The following is a 13,839-nucleotide window of genomic DNA, read 5'->3' as shown; positions in this document are numbered from 1 at the left end:
TCAAACCAACCATCTCCAACCGCATTCCAAAGCAGCAAAACACAGGAGAAGCAATCGGAGAATATTGTTTTCCTTTTTCTCCGAGGCTTCTCAGCTTCCCAGGAGAATCAATCCCGGAGAAGGGGTTTTTCAGGAGTGATGCCCGTGACCGCACACAGCATCCCCAGCTCCAACAGATGGAGCTCGGCAGCCGCGCTCAGCTCCGGAGCCAGCCCGGGGCCGAACTCCCCCCGCGGGGAGCTCTGAGCGTTTTTGGGGCAGCATTTGGGCGTGCAGGGCAGCGCTGTGCTGCCAGGGGATGGACAGGGCTGCTCCTGCCCCCCAACTCCCGTGGGACCCCAAGAACGCCCGGGTGCCCGGCAGGCAGCCCTGTGCCAGCTGCTGGATCCATCAGCGGGCACTGGGGCAGGAAAACAACATTTCCTGCATGCAGTGACATCAGCAGTGACCCCCAGCCCAGAGAGGCGGCCGCTGCCATTTCCTCCTCCTCCTCCTCCTCCGGAATGGACCGTGGTGGGGTCAGGGACCGGGGAAGGTCAGGGTGACACCCTGCCACTGTGTCACCCTCCCATGCCGGGATCTTCAGCTGCTCACAGTGACCCCGAGATGTGTTGAAGTCTCTTTTCCCAGCCCAGCAGTTGAAGATGGAATCAGAACTCTTCATTTCTCATTCTCCGGGTTGTTTATTTTGTCTTACCTACAAAATTCTTTCTCCTGCCCTGCCCAGGTCTGTCCAGCAGGACAGTTCCAGGCACTCTGCCTGCCCCCAGGGCAGTGTTATTTTTTATACTAAAAACTACGTGTACAATATTTACAATTACTTCCCAATATTTACAATTTATTACTTTCCAATATTTACAATTACTTTCCAATATTTACAATTTATTACTTTACATTATTTACAATAACTTCCCAATACCTATCACCTGTGTGAGACAGTGAGCTTCTACTCTAAACCAATCTGTCAGTGCCACCATCACAGCAGAAGGTGGAGGCCGAGAAGAAGAAGGAGAAAGGCTGGACATGCTCAGATCTCTCCATCTTGCCTGAATCCCCATTCTAAAAACCCCAAAATCTACTTTTCCACCTTGTGATAAATTCACTATCATTCTCCTTAAATTGTCATGGCCTGCAGATCTTCATCTAAGGTTGGTAACTTGCTCCATGGGTGATAATCAAAACCACACGGGCATTCATTCTGGGCTCTGTGCCAGGGTCTCTGAGCCCCCTGGCAGGAGTCTTGGCAATCCAGGACAGCCAGAGGGGTGACAGGGTGTTCCTCTCCAGGGCATTTTATCTGCCCGTTCCGCTGGAAAGCCCTTTGTCATCCTCATGTGATGCACAGTTATCACATTATTGCCTTCTAAATCGGGAGCAGAAGTGCTCTCCGAGGTGTCGGCTCTCCTCCGGCACTGCCTTTGCTCCTGACCTGGGCTGGATCCCTGTGAGCTGAGCAGGGCTGGGTTTGGGGCAGGGCTCGCTCCTCTGGCAGGTCCTGGGGGAGAAAATGTGCTTTATAAGCCATGAATTGCTTCTATCCCATGGTGTGGGAGCAATCCTGGGGGAGAAAATGTATTTTATAAATAATGAAATGCCCCTGTCTGTGGTGTGAGAGTGGTTCTGGGGGAGGAAATGTGTTTTATAAGACACGAGATGCCCCTGTCCCTGGTGTGAGAGTGGTCCTGGGGGTTTATAAGCCATGAAATGCCCTTGTCAATGGTGTGGGAGCAATCCTGCGGGAGAAAATGTGTTTTATAAGGCATGAAATTCCCCTGTCCCTGGTGTGAGAGGGGTCCTGGGGTTGAAAATGTGTTTTATAAATCATGAAATGCCCCTGCCTTTGGTGTGAGAGCAATCCTGGGGAGAAAATGTGTTTTCTAAGTCATGAAATGCCCCTGCCTATGGTGTGAGAGCAATCCTGGGGGTTTCTAAGCCATGAAATGCCCCTGCCCCTGGTGTGAGAGCAATCCTGGGGGTTTCTAGCCATGAAATGCCCCTGCCTATGGTGTGAGGGCAATCCTGGGGGTTTATAGCCATGAAATGCCCCTGTCCCTGGTGTGGAGCGGGAGGATGGTGGCACTGAGGATGTCCCGGGGCCGCGGCGTTTCCAGCCCATCCCTCGCTGTTTACATTCCCCTCCGATCGCGGCTGCCGATAAGGACGGTCATCCCCGAGGGCTGCTCGTGCAGATAAAGGCTGCCCCATAAACAAACCCATCCTGCCTTTGGGATGGGCATCTCCGCTGGCCCTGAGCAGGAAACCCTGCCTGGGGTGGCTCTGGCATTGCTGGGGGATGCTCAGCACCCCAAAAGGCAGCACTGGCATGGAAACATCCTCTGTGGCACGGGATTCACCGTGGTACCCCGTAGGAGCAATGGGGGCAGGATGGTGGGGATGGAGGGAGATGAGAGATCTGTGCAGCCAGGTGGTGGAATTTGGGGTTTATGGCAAAGGGACCTGCTGGGAGCTGCCAGGCACAGCTCAGAGCAGGCCTGAGAGAGAGAAAGAGAGGTAAAGAGAGGGGTAAAGAGGATGAGAGAGTGAGGTTCCCATTATAATACAAGAAATCTTCTTCTGGTCATGGAATTCCATTGCAAAGGGCCAAGTGCAGGGACCTGTTTGGAGCTGCCAGGCACAGCTCAGAGCAGGCCCAAAGATGGAGAGAGAGGTAAAGAGAGAGAAGGAAAGAGCGTGGTAAAGAGGATGAGAGAGTAAAAGAGAGGATCAGAGGGCAAGGTTCCTGTTCCAATACAATAAATCTTCTTCTGGTCATGGAATTTGGGGTTTATTGCAAAGGGCCAAGTGCAGGCCCTGCTGGGAGCTGCCAGCCACAGCTCAGAGCAGGGCTGAGAGAAGAGAGGGGTAAAGAGGATGAGAGACTGAGGTTCCCATTCCAATACCATAAATCTTCTGTGTTGAATATTCTGATTCTCACTAACCAATGCAGTACAAGATACAAATCCTACAGCATTTCCATACAGCCTATAAGAATCATTACATTACCATCCTGTGTTACATTTTAAACCCTAAAAACTCCTCTGTGTGCCCCTTCTGCCAAGCTGTAGGGTCTGCTCTGAGCCTTGGAGCTGTCTGCAAGCAGAGGGTGTTGTTCCATCCAAAGGGGATCACCTTCAGCCAGCCACACCATTGTTTTACAGTTGTTCAGTAACTGAGGGATCTCAAAGCTTGCTTTCATTTCAGTCTCACTTATAGTTTCTATATTCTCAAAATCTTTTGCCAGGCAATCATATTGATAAGGCTTTCCTGTTCCATCTTCCCCAACAGTACCCACGGCCAGAGCCACAAGGGGAGTATTTGACTCTTCCTCCTCCTCCTCTTCCTCCTTCTCCTCCCTGTTTTTGCTGCTTTTCCTCCCTGCAGCCGTGGGGCTGGAAGCAAGCACAGCCTGGAGGGGGCATGGGGAGCTGCTGGGCACAGAGGAGGGGCAAGGGGAGATGTGCCACATGGATGCTCCTTCTTCCCTCAGAAAGCCTTCCCTGACAGCTCAGCTCTCTCTGAGGTCATTCCTGTTGTTGTTTCTTCTCGGTATTTCCCACACTTTTTGTGAAATCCTGATCCATGTTATTGCAAACTTCTCCCTCCTTCCCCCCCCCTCCCCACCCCAGTTTGCTTTAGCAACAGCTGGAGGAAAACCAGAAACAAGGGGAAAAGGAGCTGTGCAAACATCTGTAAAGCCTTGGTGGTCCTCAAGGCAGCACGAGGACTCTCAGCAGCTGGAGGGACCTGTCAGAAATGGAACCTGCAAGCCTTGCTAAAAACGGCAGAAATTGGGAATAACAGCTACAGGCACTGCCCCGCTGCTGTCACAGGAAAGCAACACAAGGAAAAAAAAAACAGCTTTACTACGATTTATTTTTTAATTTGGCACTTATTGCTCAGGGATCTGGGGGGGCAGGAGCGGGAGCTGGGCTCGCCTTTGGCACTGGCTGGGTTTCAGGAGCTCGCTGCCCCTTTCCCTCATTCTCCCCGTGCTGCTGTGGCCCTGCTGGTGCCTCTTTCACCACCAGCAGGAGCTCCCAGGAGCTTCACTGCAAAACAGGATTTGCGTGGGAGCCCCTGGGGTGCCAGGCTGGGGTGGCACAGGGATCTTATGGAGGGGTTCGACAGCTGGTTTGCAAAGTTTAGTTCATGAAATAAACAATAATTGATGATTTTTGAGTGTATTTACAGCAAAGAAGAAAATAAAGTTGTCAGCATAGAAGCAGAGTAGAAAAGAAGTTGAGTTAATAGGAGAAATAATAATTATTTTTGGGTGTATTTACAGCAAAGAAGAAAATAAAGCTGTTAGCATATAAACAGATTAGAAAAGAAGTTGAATTAATAGAAGAAATAATTATTGACGGTTTTTGAGTGTATTTATGGCAAAGAAGGAAATAAAGTTGTTAGCATAGAAGCAGGTTAGAAAAGATACATGAAAACTTTTATAACCTGAATTATGTGCATAAGTAAATGTGTATAGATGCTTTATTAAATTTGTGTACAATTTTTCTTTATTTTATTAACGCTAATCACTTTACACTAATAAATATAATATTATAGATAATATTATAGAATTGATTATACATAATTGATTATTATACAATTGATAACTTAAGATTATGCTAGAATATAAGAATAATATAATTTGTTATATTATATATATAAATATATATATTTATAATATATAAATATTTATATATTTATATATATAATATATATAAATATATATATTTATATATATTATATATATTTTATATATATATAAATATATATATTTATATATATATAAATATGTTATATTTTTATATATATATATATATATATATATATATATATATATATATAAAAGCTAAAAAACACAGAAAATAAAAACATTTTATTCTTAAACCCTAATCACAATGACAGGATTGTCCCACTGGGTGATGGGGCAGGGGAGGTTCTGGATGTGCAGCAGGGTGTGAAGCACCCCAAAACCACAGCACAGCCCCTGCCTGAGCCCTGGAAATGTGGGGTACAAACTGTCTGTGGGATATTTGCCTCGGGATATTGAGCATGCCAGTGGAACAGCACATTTTTATCATTTTTTTATTCTTCTGACCCAGGGATTTTTTCCCTTCCGTGCCCGCCTTTGCCAGGGGAGGAGGGTTTGTGTGGGGCTCTGAGTTTATGTGGAGCTTCCTGCAGGGCTTCCTGGGACAGGCAGTACCCAGGGGTGAGAGCTCCATCACAGCCTGTTTATGTGCTGACAAGGAAATGCGGTGACAGAGAATCCCAAACAACTTCAAAGCGAGATTTGCGCGGCTGATACGGGAAGCATTCTGAAAATCCAGGGGAGCGTGTCACTGCTGTGGGGACACAGCTGGGGCAGGACCCTTCCCAGAGCCCAGCCTGGCCCTGTGCCCACCCCAGCCAGCCCAGAGCTCCCTCCCCGGGCAGGGAATTTGGGTGAAATCGTTCTCCTTTCTCCTTGGCATCTCCTCAGGCGGAGGAAGAGCATCCCACAGCCTTCATCCCTGTGCTGTGCTGTCCCCAGGTGTCCCCCCTTGGCATGGGCAGGTGGAACCTCCTGAGGGTGACACTTTGGTGCCATCACCTGCTGCACTGGGCTGGCTGTGGAGCCTGTGCTGGGATGGGTATCACTGGCCAAGGGGTCTCTGTACAAATCACAAACAGGACAGGACTGCTGGGAACGTGCCTTGAGCTGTTTGATTTTCCAGCATCACTCTCATTCCATGGTTATGACAATGGGAAGATGCCACCAGCTCACATCCCAGGCAGCAAACCAAGAACTTAATGTTACAACTCACTTTATAAGTTTTCTGACCAATCACACAAAGCAAAAGCACATTGACAGTAGTTCTATCCAACCACTATAAGCACAGGTACCTTTGGTTAAACAAGGCTTGCTTATTTCAAATACAATACCTGAGCTCCATTATTAAGCCTCAAACTTCCTAATATCTCACTAGATAAACTTTTCTGTAGCTTAGGGAGTTATTCTAGACAAACGTTAATACTCAGATCATTGTTCTATTTGTCCTTGCTTTTCTACTTTTAAAATAATTTTTCTGCCGACAAATCTATGTACAAATCAAGGACAGGACAGGACTGCAGGGGAAGGTGTATTGAGGTGCTTTATTTTCCAGCATCAGTCTCATTCCATGGTTATTGCAATGGGAAGATGCCACCAGCTCACATCCTAAGCAGCAGACCCAGAACTTAATGTCACAACTCACTTTATAAGTTTTTTGACCAATCACACAAAGCAAAAGCACACTGACAGTATTTATATCTGTATAGTATATATTCTATATTGTCAGTAGTTCCATCCAACCACTATAAGCACAGGTACCTTTGGTTAAACAATGCTTGCTTATTTCAAATACAATTCCTGCTTGTAAGCCTTAAAACACAACGCACAGAGCTCCATTATTAAGCTTAGAACTGCCTAATATCTCACCAGATAAACTTTTCTGTAGCTTAGGGAGTTATTCTAGACAAGCATTAATACACAGACCATTGTTCTATTTGTCCTTGCTTTTCTACTTTTTAAATAATTTTTCTGCTGACCAATCTCATGGCTGCTGCTTGGCTCTGATCACAGTTCTGCTGCCTCTGAGGCCTTTTGCAGCTTTCCCAAAACCCTCTGATTTATGGATTCCCACAATGGGAGGCAGAGGAAGATGAGGCAGAGGGGGCTCTGGTGGTGTCCCCACAGCTGGGGTGGCCAGGAGCAGTGGCAGCACAGTGACTCCAGCGTGTGATGGGTTTATCTCGTGCCCTGTACCAGCCACATGCCAGGGAGGCAGCGAGTTCTCAGCTATAAAAAGCTCTTGTTTTATCCATAGCTCTCACCCCTCACTCTGTGTGACCAAGCAGAGCCCGTGTGCCCTCAGATGTGTCTGGGATCAGCTCAGGCATCTGTTTCCTCTCTCCAAACACATCCCTGGGCACCAGGAACTCCATGTGCTGCCCAGCCAGGAGATGTTTGCTCCCTGCTCTCCCCAGGCAGGGATCTCCCCTAATTCATTCCAATTCTCTCTGTGTGTAAAACGTATTTTTAAATACCCATTGTTCATCCCGCAGCAACAGCCAAAGGAGCTGCTCTGATCCGTGGCGTAAACAGATTTTCCCAGAGTTTTCTAAACAACCCTTGACCCCTTGGCTTCCTGTGGCCTTTTGCCAGGCTGGCTCTGCCTCCCCCAGGTAGAGCCAGGCCAGAGGTCCTGGCAGGGATGGGAGAGGGGAGAGGATCCTTCTCCTGGATGGGAAAGGGGAGAGGATCCTTCTCCTGGATGGGAGAGGGGAGAGAATGATTATCCTGGATGGGGAAGGGGAGAGAATGCTTCTCCTGGATGGGAAAGGGGAGAGGATCCTTCTCCTGGATGGGAAAGGGGAGAGGATCCTTCTCCTGGATGGGAAAGGGAGGAGAATCCTTTTCCTGGATGGGAAAGGGGAGAGGATCCTTCTCCTGGATGGGAAAGGGGAGAGGATGCTTCTCCTGGATGGGAAAGGAAGGAGAATCCTTCTCCTTGATGGGAAAGGGAAGAGGATCCTTCTCCTGGATGGGAAAGGGGAGAGAATGCTTCTCCTGGATGGGAGAGGGGAGAGGATCCTTCTCCTGCATGGGAAAGGGGAGAGAATCCTTCTCCTGGATGGGAAAGGGAAGAGAATCCTTCTCCTGGTGTCTCCATTCCTTGGAGCAAAGCTCTGGAGCAGCAGGGATGGGGGTGAGGGCTGGGTGAGCTCTGTGCTTCAGCTTTTCCAGCTGGAAAAGTGGGACAAAGATCCAGAACCACGTTAATTTCCCAGGGCTGAGGAAACCCTGAGAATGTCCCTTCTCCTCCTCAGCCCTGCCTGATCCTCTGAGATGCAGAGAGAAGCGTCAGAATGAGGGGCTGGGTGTCTGTCTGTCTGTCCTGGGCTGGGAAAGGGAAGAGGATGCTTCTCCTGGTGTCTCCATTCCTTGAATCAAAGCTCTGGAGCAGCAGGGATGGGGGTGAGAGCTGGTGAGACCCAGCACCTTTGTGCTTCAGCTTTTCCAGCTGGAAAAGTGGGACAAAGATCCAGAAGCAAAGCCTGGGAACGCAGGGGGAGGAAGGTGCAATGCCAGAGGGGCTGTGTACAGGAAAACAGGCTGGAAAATCAGGCTGGAAAATCCCTGGGGATGGGTCTGGCAGCTCCTTGGGGGTCTGGGGGCCAGCACAGAGCCCGGGACAGCTGGGGATGCCAGGGAAGGGGAGGAAAAGGAGGCAAGGATGGGAAGCCAGCAGCCCCTTTGGTGACTCCTCAGAGCCCTCATCACCCAAGGACATTCAAAAAAGGGACATTCAAAGCAGGACAGGCGCTCCTGCTTTTCTCTCAGACCCAAAAGTGTGAGTGTGACCTGGAGCTGCATGTGCAGGGATGACACCACAGCCTCTCTGCCCCTGTGTGTGTGCCAGGGGCACAAATTCAGCAATTCCCAGCTCATTCCCAGGCAGCTGAGAGCTGGGAGCCGAGTGAGATTGAATCAACCCTTTGGCTGAAGGCTCTGAAAATCCAAAACAGCCTTGTAAAGATGAGGCTTGTAAAAGCAGGGCTCTGCTTTCGTAGCTCATGAATGGGAAGGAATGCCAGCCAGATCGTTTTTACACATGTTTTTTCCGTCTTTGTCAACATTCCCCCATTTGGCTGGAACTTCAAACCGCCCCGTTTGGAGACTGCCTGTCTTAGAAGTTGCAGGATTTGGATAAATAAATAACTGATAGGGAATGATCCACTCTGGAGCCTGCCCAGGGGCCCTGGGGACTGGGATGGGGCTGTGGAGCCTCCCCGAGCTTTGGTGGCTCTCCAAAGTAGGACAGGAAATGTGGACGGAGGGTGAATGTGGCTGGGGGGTCTCCAAACACCACCACAGCCCCCAAATTCAGGAAGGGGAGCAGGGAAGGTCTCCTCCATCCACTGGGCAGGAGGCTCAGGCAATAACTATGGAGGTGAAGTGGTGGCTGTGGCCCTGGGTGTCACCTGGGTGTCACCTGGGTGTCACTGGCTGTCACCTTGCCAGCCCTGGGCACCAGGGGCAGTGTGTCCTGCCCGGAGAGAGTCTGAGCACGGCGAGGGGGGCACGGAGAGGGCAGCACAGGGAGGGGATGGAGGGCTCAGGGAGGGGATGGAGGGCTCAGGGAGGGGATGGAGGGCACAGGGAGGGGATGGAGGGCACAAGGAGGGGATGGAGGGCACAGGGAGGGGATGGAGGGCACAGAGAGGGGATGGAGGGCACAGGGAGGGGATGGAGGGCACAGAGAGGGGATGGAGAGTAGGGAGAAGGGCGGGAGAGCACAGCGAGGTGTGCACGGAGAGGGGCACGGTGAGGGCAGCACAGAGGGCTGAGGGTTTGGGGAGGGGATGGAGAGGACGGCAGAGTGCAGAACAGGGACAGAGGTGTGGGAATGGGGACTCAGAGAGGGGCTGGAGTGCACAGAGAGGGGATGGAGGGCACAGGGAGGGGATGGAGGGCACAGGGAGGAGATGGAGGGCACAGAGAGGGGATGGAGGGCACAGGGACGGGCTGGAGGGCACAGGGAGGGGATGGAGGGCACAGGGAGGAGATGGAGGGCACGGAGAAGGGCGGGAGAGCATGGCCAGGGGGGCACGGAGAGGGGCACGGTGAGGGCAGTACAGAGGGCTGAGGGCACAGGGAGGGGATGGAGAGGACGGCAGGGTGCAGAACAGGGATAGACGTGTGGGAATGGGGACTCAGAGAGGGGCTGGAGGGCACAGAGAGGGGCTGGAGTGCACAGAGAGGGGCTGGAGGGCACAGGGACGGGCTGGAGGGCACAGAGAGAGGATGGAGTGCACAGAGAGGGGATGGAGGGCACAGGGAGGGGATGGAGGGCACAGAGAGGGGATGGAGGGCACAGGGAGGGGCTGGAGTGCACAGAGAGGGGCTGGAGTGCACAGGAACGGGCTGGAGGGCACAGAGAGGGCATGGAGAGCACGGACAAGAGCGGGAGAGCCCGGCCAGCGGCCGAAGCGTCCGGCGGGGATGCCGGGGAGCGGGGCGGGCCGGGGGGAGGAGGTGCCGCTCGCCGTCCGCTGCCCTTCCCTCGCCCTCCGGAGCAGCCCGGGGCCGCCCCGCTCCTTTAAAGGCTCCTCCTCCGGCTCCGAGGGGACCCGGCCCCGCCGGTCCGGCCCGAGGGCTGCGCCGGGAGCGCGGCGGGGAGCGCACGGCGGGGCCGGTGCCCCCAGCCCAGCCCGGCCGACATGAGCCCCCTCCCCACGGGCAACGGCAGCGCCTGGGGGGGCTCCGGCAACTGCAGCGGGGCCGCGCTGGGCCGCCAGTGGGTGCTGGGCACCGCCATCACCCTCACCGTGCTGGTCACCGTGGCCGGGAACCTGCTGGTGATCGCGGCCATCGCCAGAACGCCGCGGCTGCAGAGCATGACCAACGTGTTCATCACCTCGCTGGCGTGCGCCGACCTCATCATGGGCCTGCTGGTGGTGCCGCCGGGGGCCACCGTGCTGCTGAGCGGCCACTGGCCCTACGGCGCCACGGCGTGCGAGCTGTGGACCTCGCTGGACGTGCTGTGCGTGACGGCCAGCATCGAGACGCTGTGCGCCATCGCCGTGGATCGCTACCTGGCCATCACCGCCCCGCTGCAGTACGAGGCGCTGGTGACCAAGGGCCGCGCCCGGGCCGTGGTGTGCTTGGTGTGGGCCATCTCGGCCTTCATCTCCTTCCTCCCCATCATGAACCACTGGTGGAGGGACGGAGGGGACGAGCGGGCGGCGCGCTGCTACGAGGACCCGCGGTGCTGCGACTTCGTCACCAACGTCACCTACGCCATCGTGTCGTCCACCATCTCCTTCTACGTGCCGCTGCTCGTCATGGTCTTCGTGTACGTGCGGGTTTTCGCCGTGGCCTCGCGGCACGTCCGGCTCATCGGCAAGGACAAGGTGAGGTTCGTGCAGGAGCCGCCGAGCCCCACGGGCCGCAGCGGCCGGCGCAGGAGGCCCTCGCGCCTGTTGGCCATCAAGGAGCACAAGGCCCTCAAGACCTTGGGCATCATCATGGGCGTCTTCACGCTCTGCTGGCTGCCCTTCTTCGTGGCCAACATCATCAAGGTCTTCTGCCGCTCGCTGGTGCCGGATCAGCTCTTCCTCTTCCTCAACTGGCTGGGCTACGTCAACTCGGCCTTCAACCCCATCATCTACTGCCGCAGCCCCGACTTCAGGAGCGCCTTCCGCAAGCTGCTGTGCTGCCCCCGCCGCGCTGACCGCCGGCTCCACGCCGTCTCACGGGACCTGCGGCGCTGCCCCTCTGCCTTCAGCCCTCGGGGGGGACCCGCAGGGGACAGCAAGGCGGCCCTCGGGGAGGATGGCGAGGGCAGAACGGAGGAGGCTCCTCTGCCCCACCGGCAGCGCCCCCCGGGCGAGTCCCGGCTGCAGGGAGCGCAGAGCTCGCTGTGTTCCCAGCTGCATGAGTAGGTGTTTGCTCGGGAGGGGCTTGGGGGGTTCGGTGCAGCCCTTTGGGGTCGGTGCTGGGGGAGCAGGTAGACCCCGGGGTACACAGGAGAGGCTCTGGGATGTGGGACTGGGCACCATTGCCCTGCTCCCTGATGTTCTCCTAAAACCCTAAAACTCTGGCCCCTCCCATGGACTGCAGAAATAGGGTCCCAACCAGTCCCACTCCCTGTCAGTGCATGGGAGAGGCTCTGGGATGTGGTAATGGGCACCATTGCCCTGCTCCCTGATGTTCCCCTTGAACTCTGGCCCCTCTGCTGGGCTGCAAAATTGGGGTCCCAACCAGTCCCACTGCAGCCCTTTGGGGTCGGTGCTGGGGGAGCAGGCAGACCCTGGGGTATACAGGAGAGGCTCTGGGATGTGGGACTGGGCACCATTGCCCTGCTTCTTGATGTTCCCCTAAAATTCTGCCCCCTCCCCTGGGCTGAAAAATTGGGGTCCCAACCATTTCCACTCCAGCCCTTTGGGGTGTGACCGGAGGGGCTGTCGGCGCTGGGAGAGCAGGCAGACCCTGGGGTACATGGGAGAGGCTCTGGGATGTCGGACTGGGCATCATTGCCCTGCTCCCTGATGTTCCCCTAAAACTCTGGCCCCTCCACTGGGCTGCAAAACTGGGGTCCCAACCAGTCCCCCTCCAGCCGGGCGGTGCCTGCTCTGCTGTTCCTGGCTAAAGGAAACACGGGTGGAGAACGGCGAAGCAAACCAGCCGAGTGTCCCCAAACCCGGCGTTTTCCCCTTTTCCCGATCCCGCTTTTTGCTGCTAAAGAAGGAAAACCCAGTGACCCCCTCGGCTGCCCTGACCACTCTGGGTTCTGCAGGTTGCTTTGCCCTCCAGCGGTGTAAATCTGGGAAGGGAATTCATTTCATCCCGCTGTGTTCCATGACGGGAAATGCGCTCCCGGAGCCGGCAGCCCGCTCAGAGCAGAGGGCAGGGGCTGGCAGGGGCTGGCAGGGATGGCAGGGGATGCTAGGGGCATGGCAGGGGCTGGCAAGGGTTGGCAGGAGTGATGGGGACACCCGTGCTGTGGTTCTGCCCTGCCAGCACCCCGACACGGATTTCCACCTCCAATTTCAGGGTGGGGTTTTTCCACGCTGAGTTTTTTTATTATTTATTATTTTATGACAAAATTGGAGTTCTGCTGGTCACTGTGGATTGTAACCGCGTTTCTCCTGAGGGCAGGAGAGGTTTCCTGACAGAAATGTGCGGGTAGAGGTGCTGGAGGTGTTCCCTGGGCAGGATTCAGCCATGCTGGGCACACGGGGCGCTGGATGGTGGGAGGGTCCGGGCTCTCACCCCTGCGCTCCCCCATTTCAGGTTTGCTGGCGGAGAGACGCCCTCGGGTCCATCCGACTGACTCGGAGCAGCCGAGAGCCGGGAGGAGAGCGCTTTCCCCGGCCGGGTCATCATCATCATCATCGTCATCATCATCGTCGCCCCGGCCTCTCCTCTGCCCGCCTTGGCCGCCCTCCCCGGGGAGCAGAGCCAGCCCCGGGCTGCTGCCCGGCTCCGGGCATGTGAGTCCGGATCAGCCTGGCCAGAGCCGCTTTAACCCTCCCTGTGCTGGTGCCTGGCGCTCCCAAACCCCTTCTGTGCCCGCCGGGGTGGTGGCCGCGGGTCCCTGTCCCCAGCCCAGCCTGCTGGGTGGGCACTGTGTCACCCCCCACCCTCTCCTTGCAGGGCCGGGGTGGCAGAAGCAGCGCCAGGGGTGACGGTGCTGGCAGGACCCGGAGAGGAGGAGGAGGAGGAGGAGGAGGAGGATCTCCCTGGGACAGCACCAGCTCCTTCGTGCCGTCGGTGCTGGAGACCTGGAGCTGGGGAGAAGCTCTGGAGCTGCTCAAAAAGGGGCAGCACAGCCTCAGGGATGTGTGGACAGGACAAACTCCCATCTGGGTGCTCCTGGCACGGCTGGCAGAGGGATGTGGAGACTGCCAGCTCTGCGCTCTTGAAGGACAAAGGACGCTGTTGTCCCAGGCTTGGCCAGTTTCGGACAGTGTGCTGAGAAGGACAGAGGAGCCTCCTGCAGGCTCAAGCCCTTCCCAGGATTTCCATCCCTGCCCAGGGCTGAGTGCAATCCCTTCAGCGAAGGGAAAGCTCAGGGGAATGCACGGAGCACTTCCAAACGCAGGAACCGGGATCGCGTCGGCTCTCTCGGCAGTTTCCCCCTCTCGTTTGGGACAGACGGGGGGACAGGAGGTGGATTCTCACTCTCATCTCACACCGTGCAGACGTGCCCTGCCCCGCAGCGCCTCTGGGCAAAGCCGCTGTCACAGGATGTTCAGTGACTGCGCAGTTTGTGTCCCCTCTACAAGTGTGAAATAAACCTCTGGATCTCT

At 54.9% G+C, this 13,839-nt stretch overlaps 1 protein-coding gene across 1 annotated transcript; it reads left to right on the top strand.

Moving 5' to 3' along the window:
• Nucleotides 1-10,245: 10,245 nt before the first annotated feature.
• Nucleotides 10,246-13,839, top strand: ADRB3 (adrenoceptor beta 3). Its single transcript, XM_063175286.1, has 2 exons — nucleotides 10,246-11,465; nucleotides 12,821-13,839. Exons 1-2 carry the CDS (start codon nucleotides 10,246-10,248, stop codon nucleotides 12,858-12,860), a joined length of 1,260 nt encoding a protein of 419 aa, XP_063031356.1. The 3' UTR covers nucleotides 12,861-13,839.

The sequence above is a fragment of the Melospiza melodia genome, chromosome 23 (genome assembly GCF_035770615.1).
Source record: "Melospiza melodia melodia isolate bMelMel2 chromosome 23, bMelMel2.pri, whole genome shotgun sequence".
NCBI lineage: Eukaryota > Metazoa > Chordata > Aves > Passeriformes > Passerellidae > Melospiza > Melospiza melodia.
The sequence above is the reverse complement of the archived record's forward strand: the minus strand, read 5'-3'. Positions and strand labels throughout refer to the sequence as shown.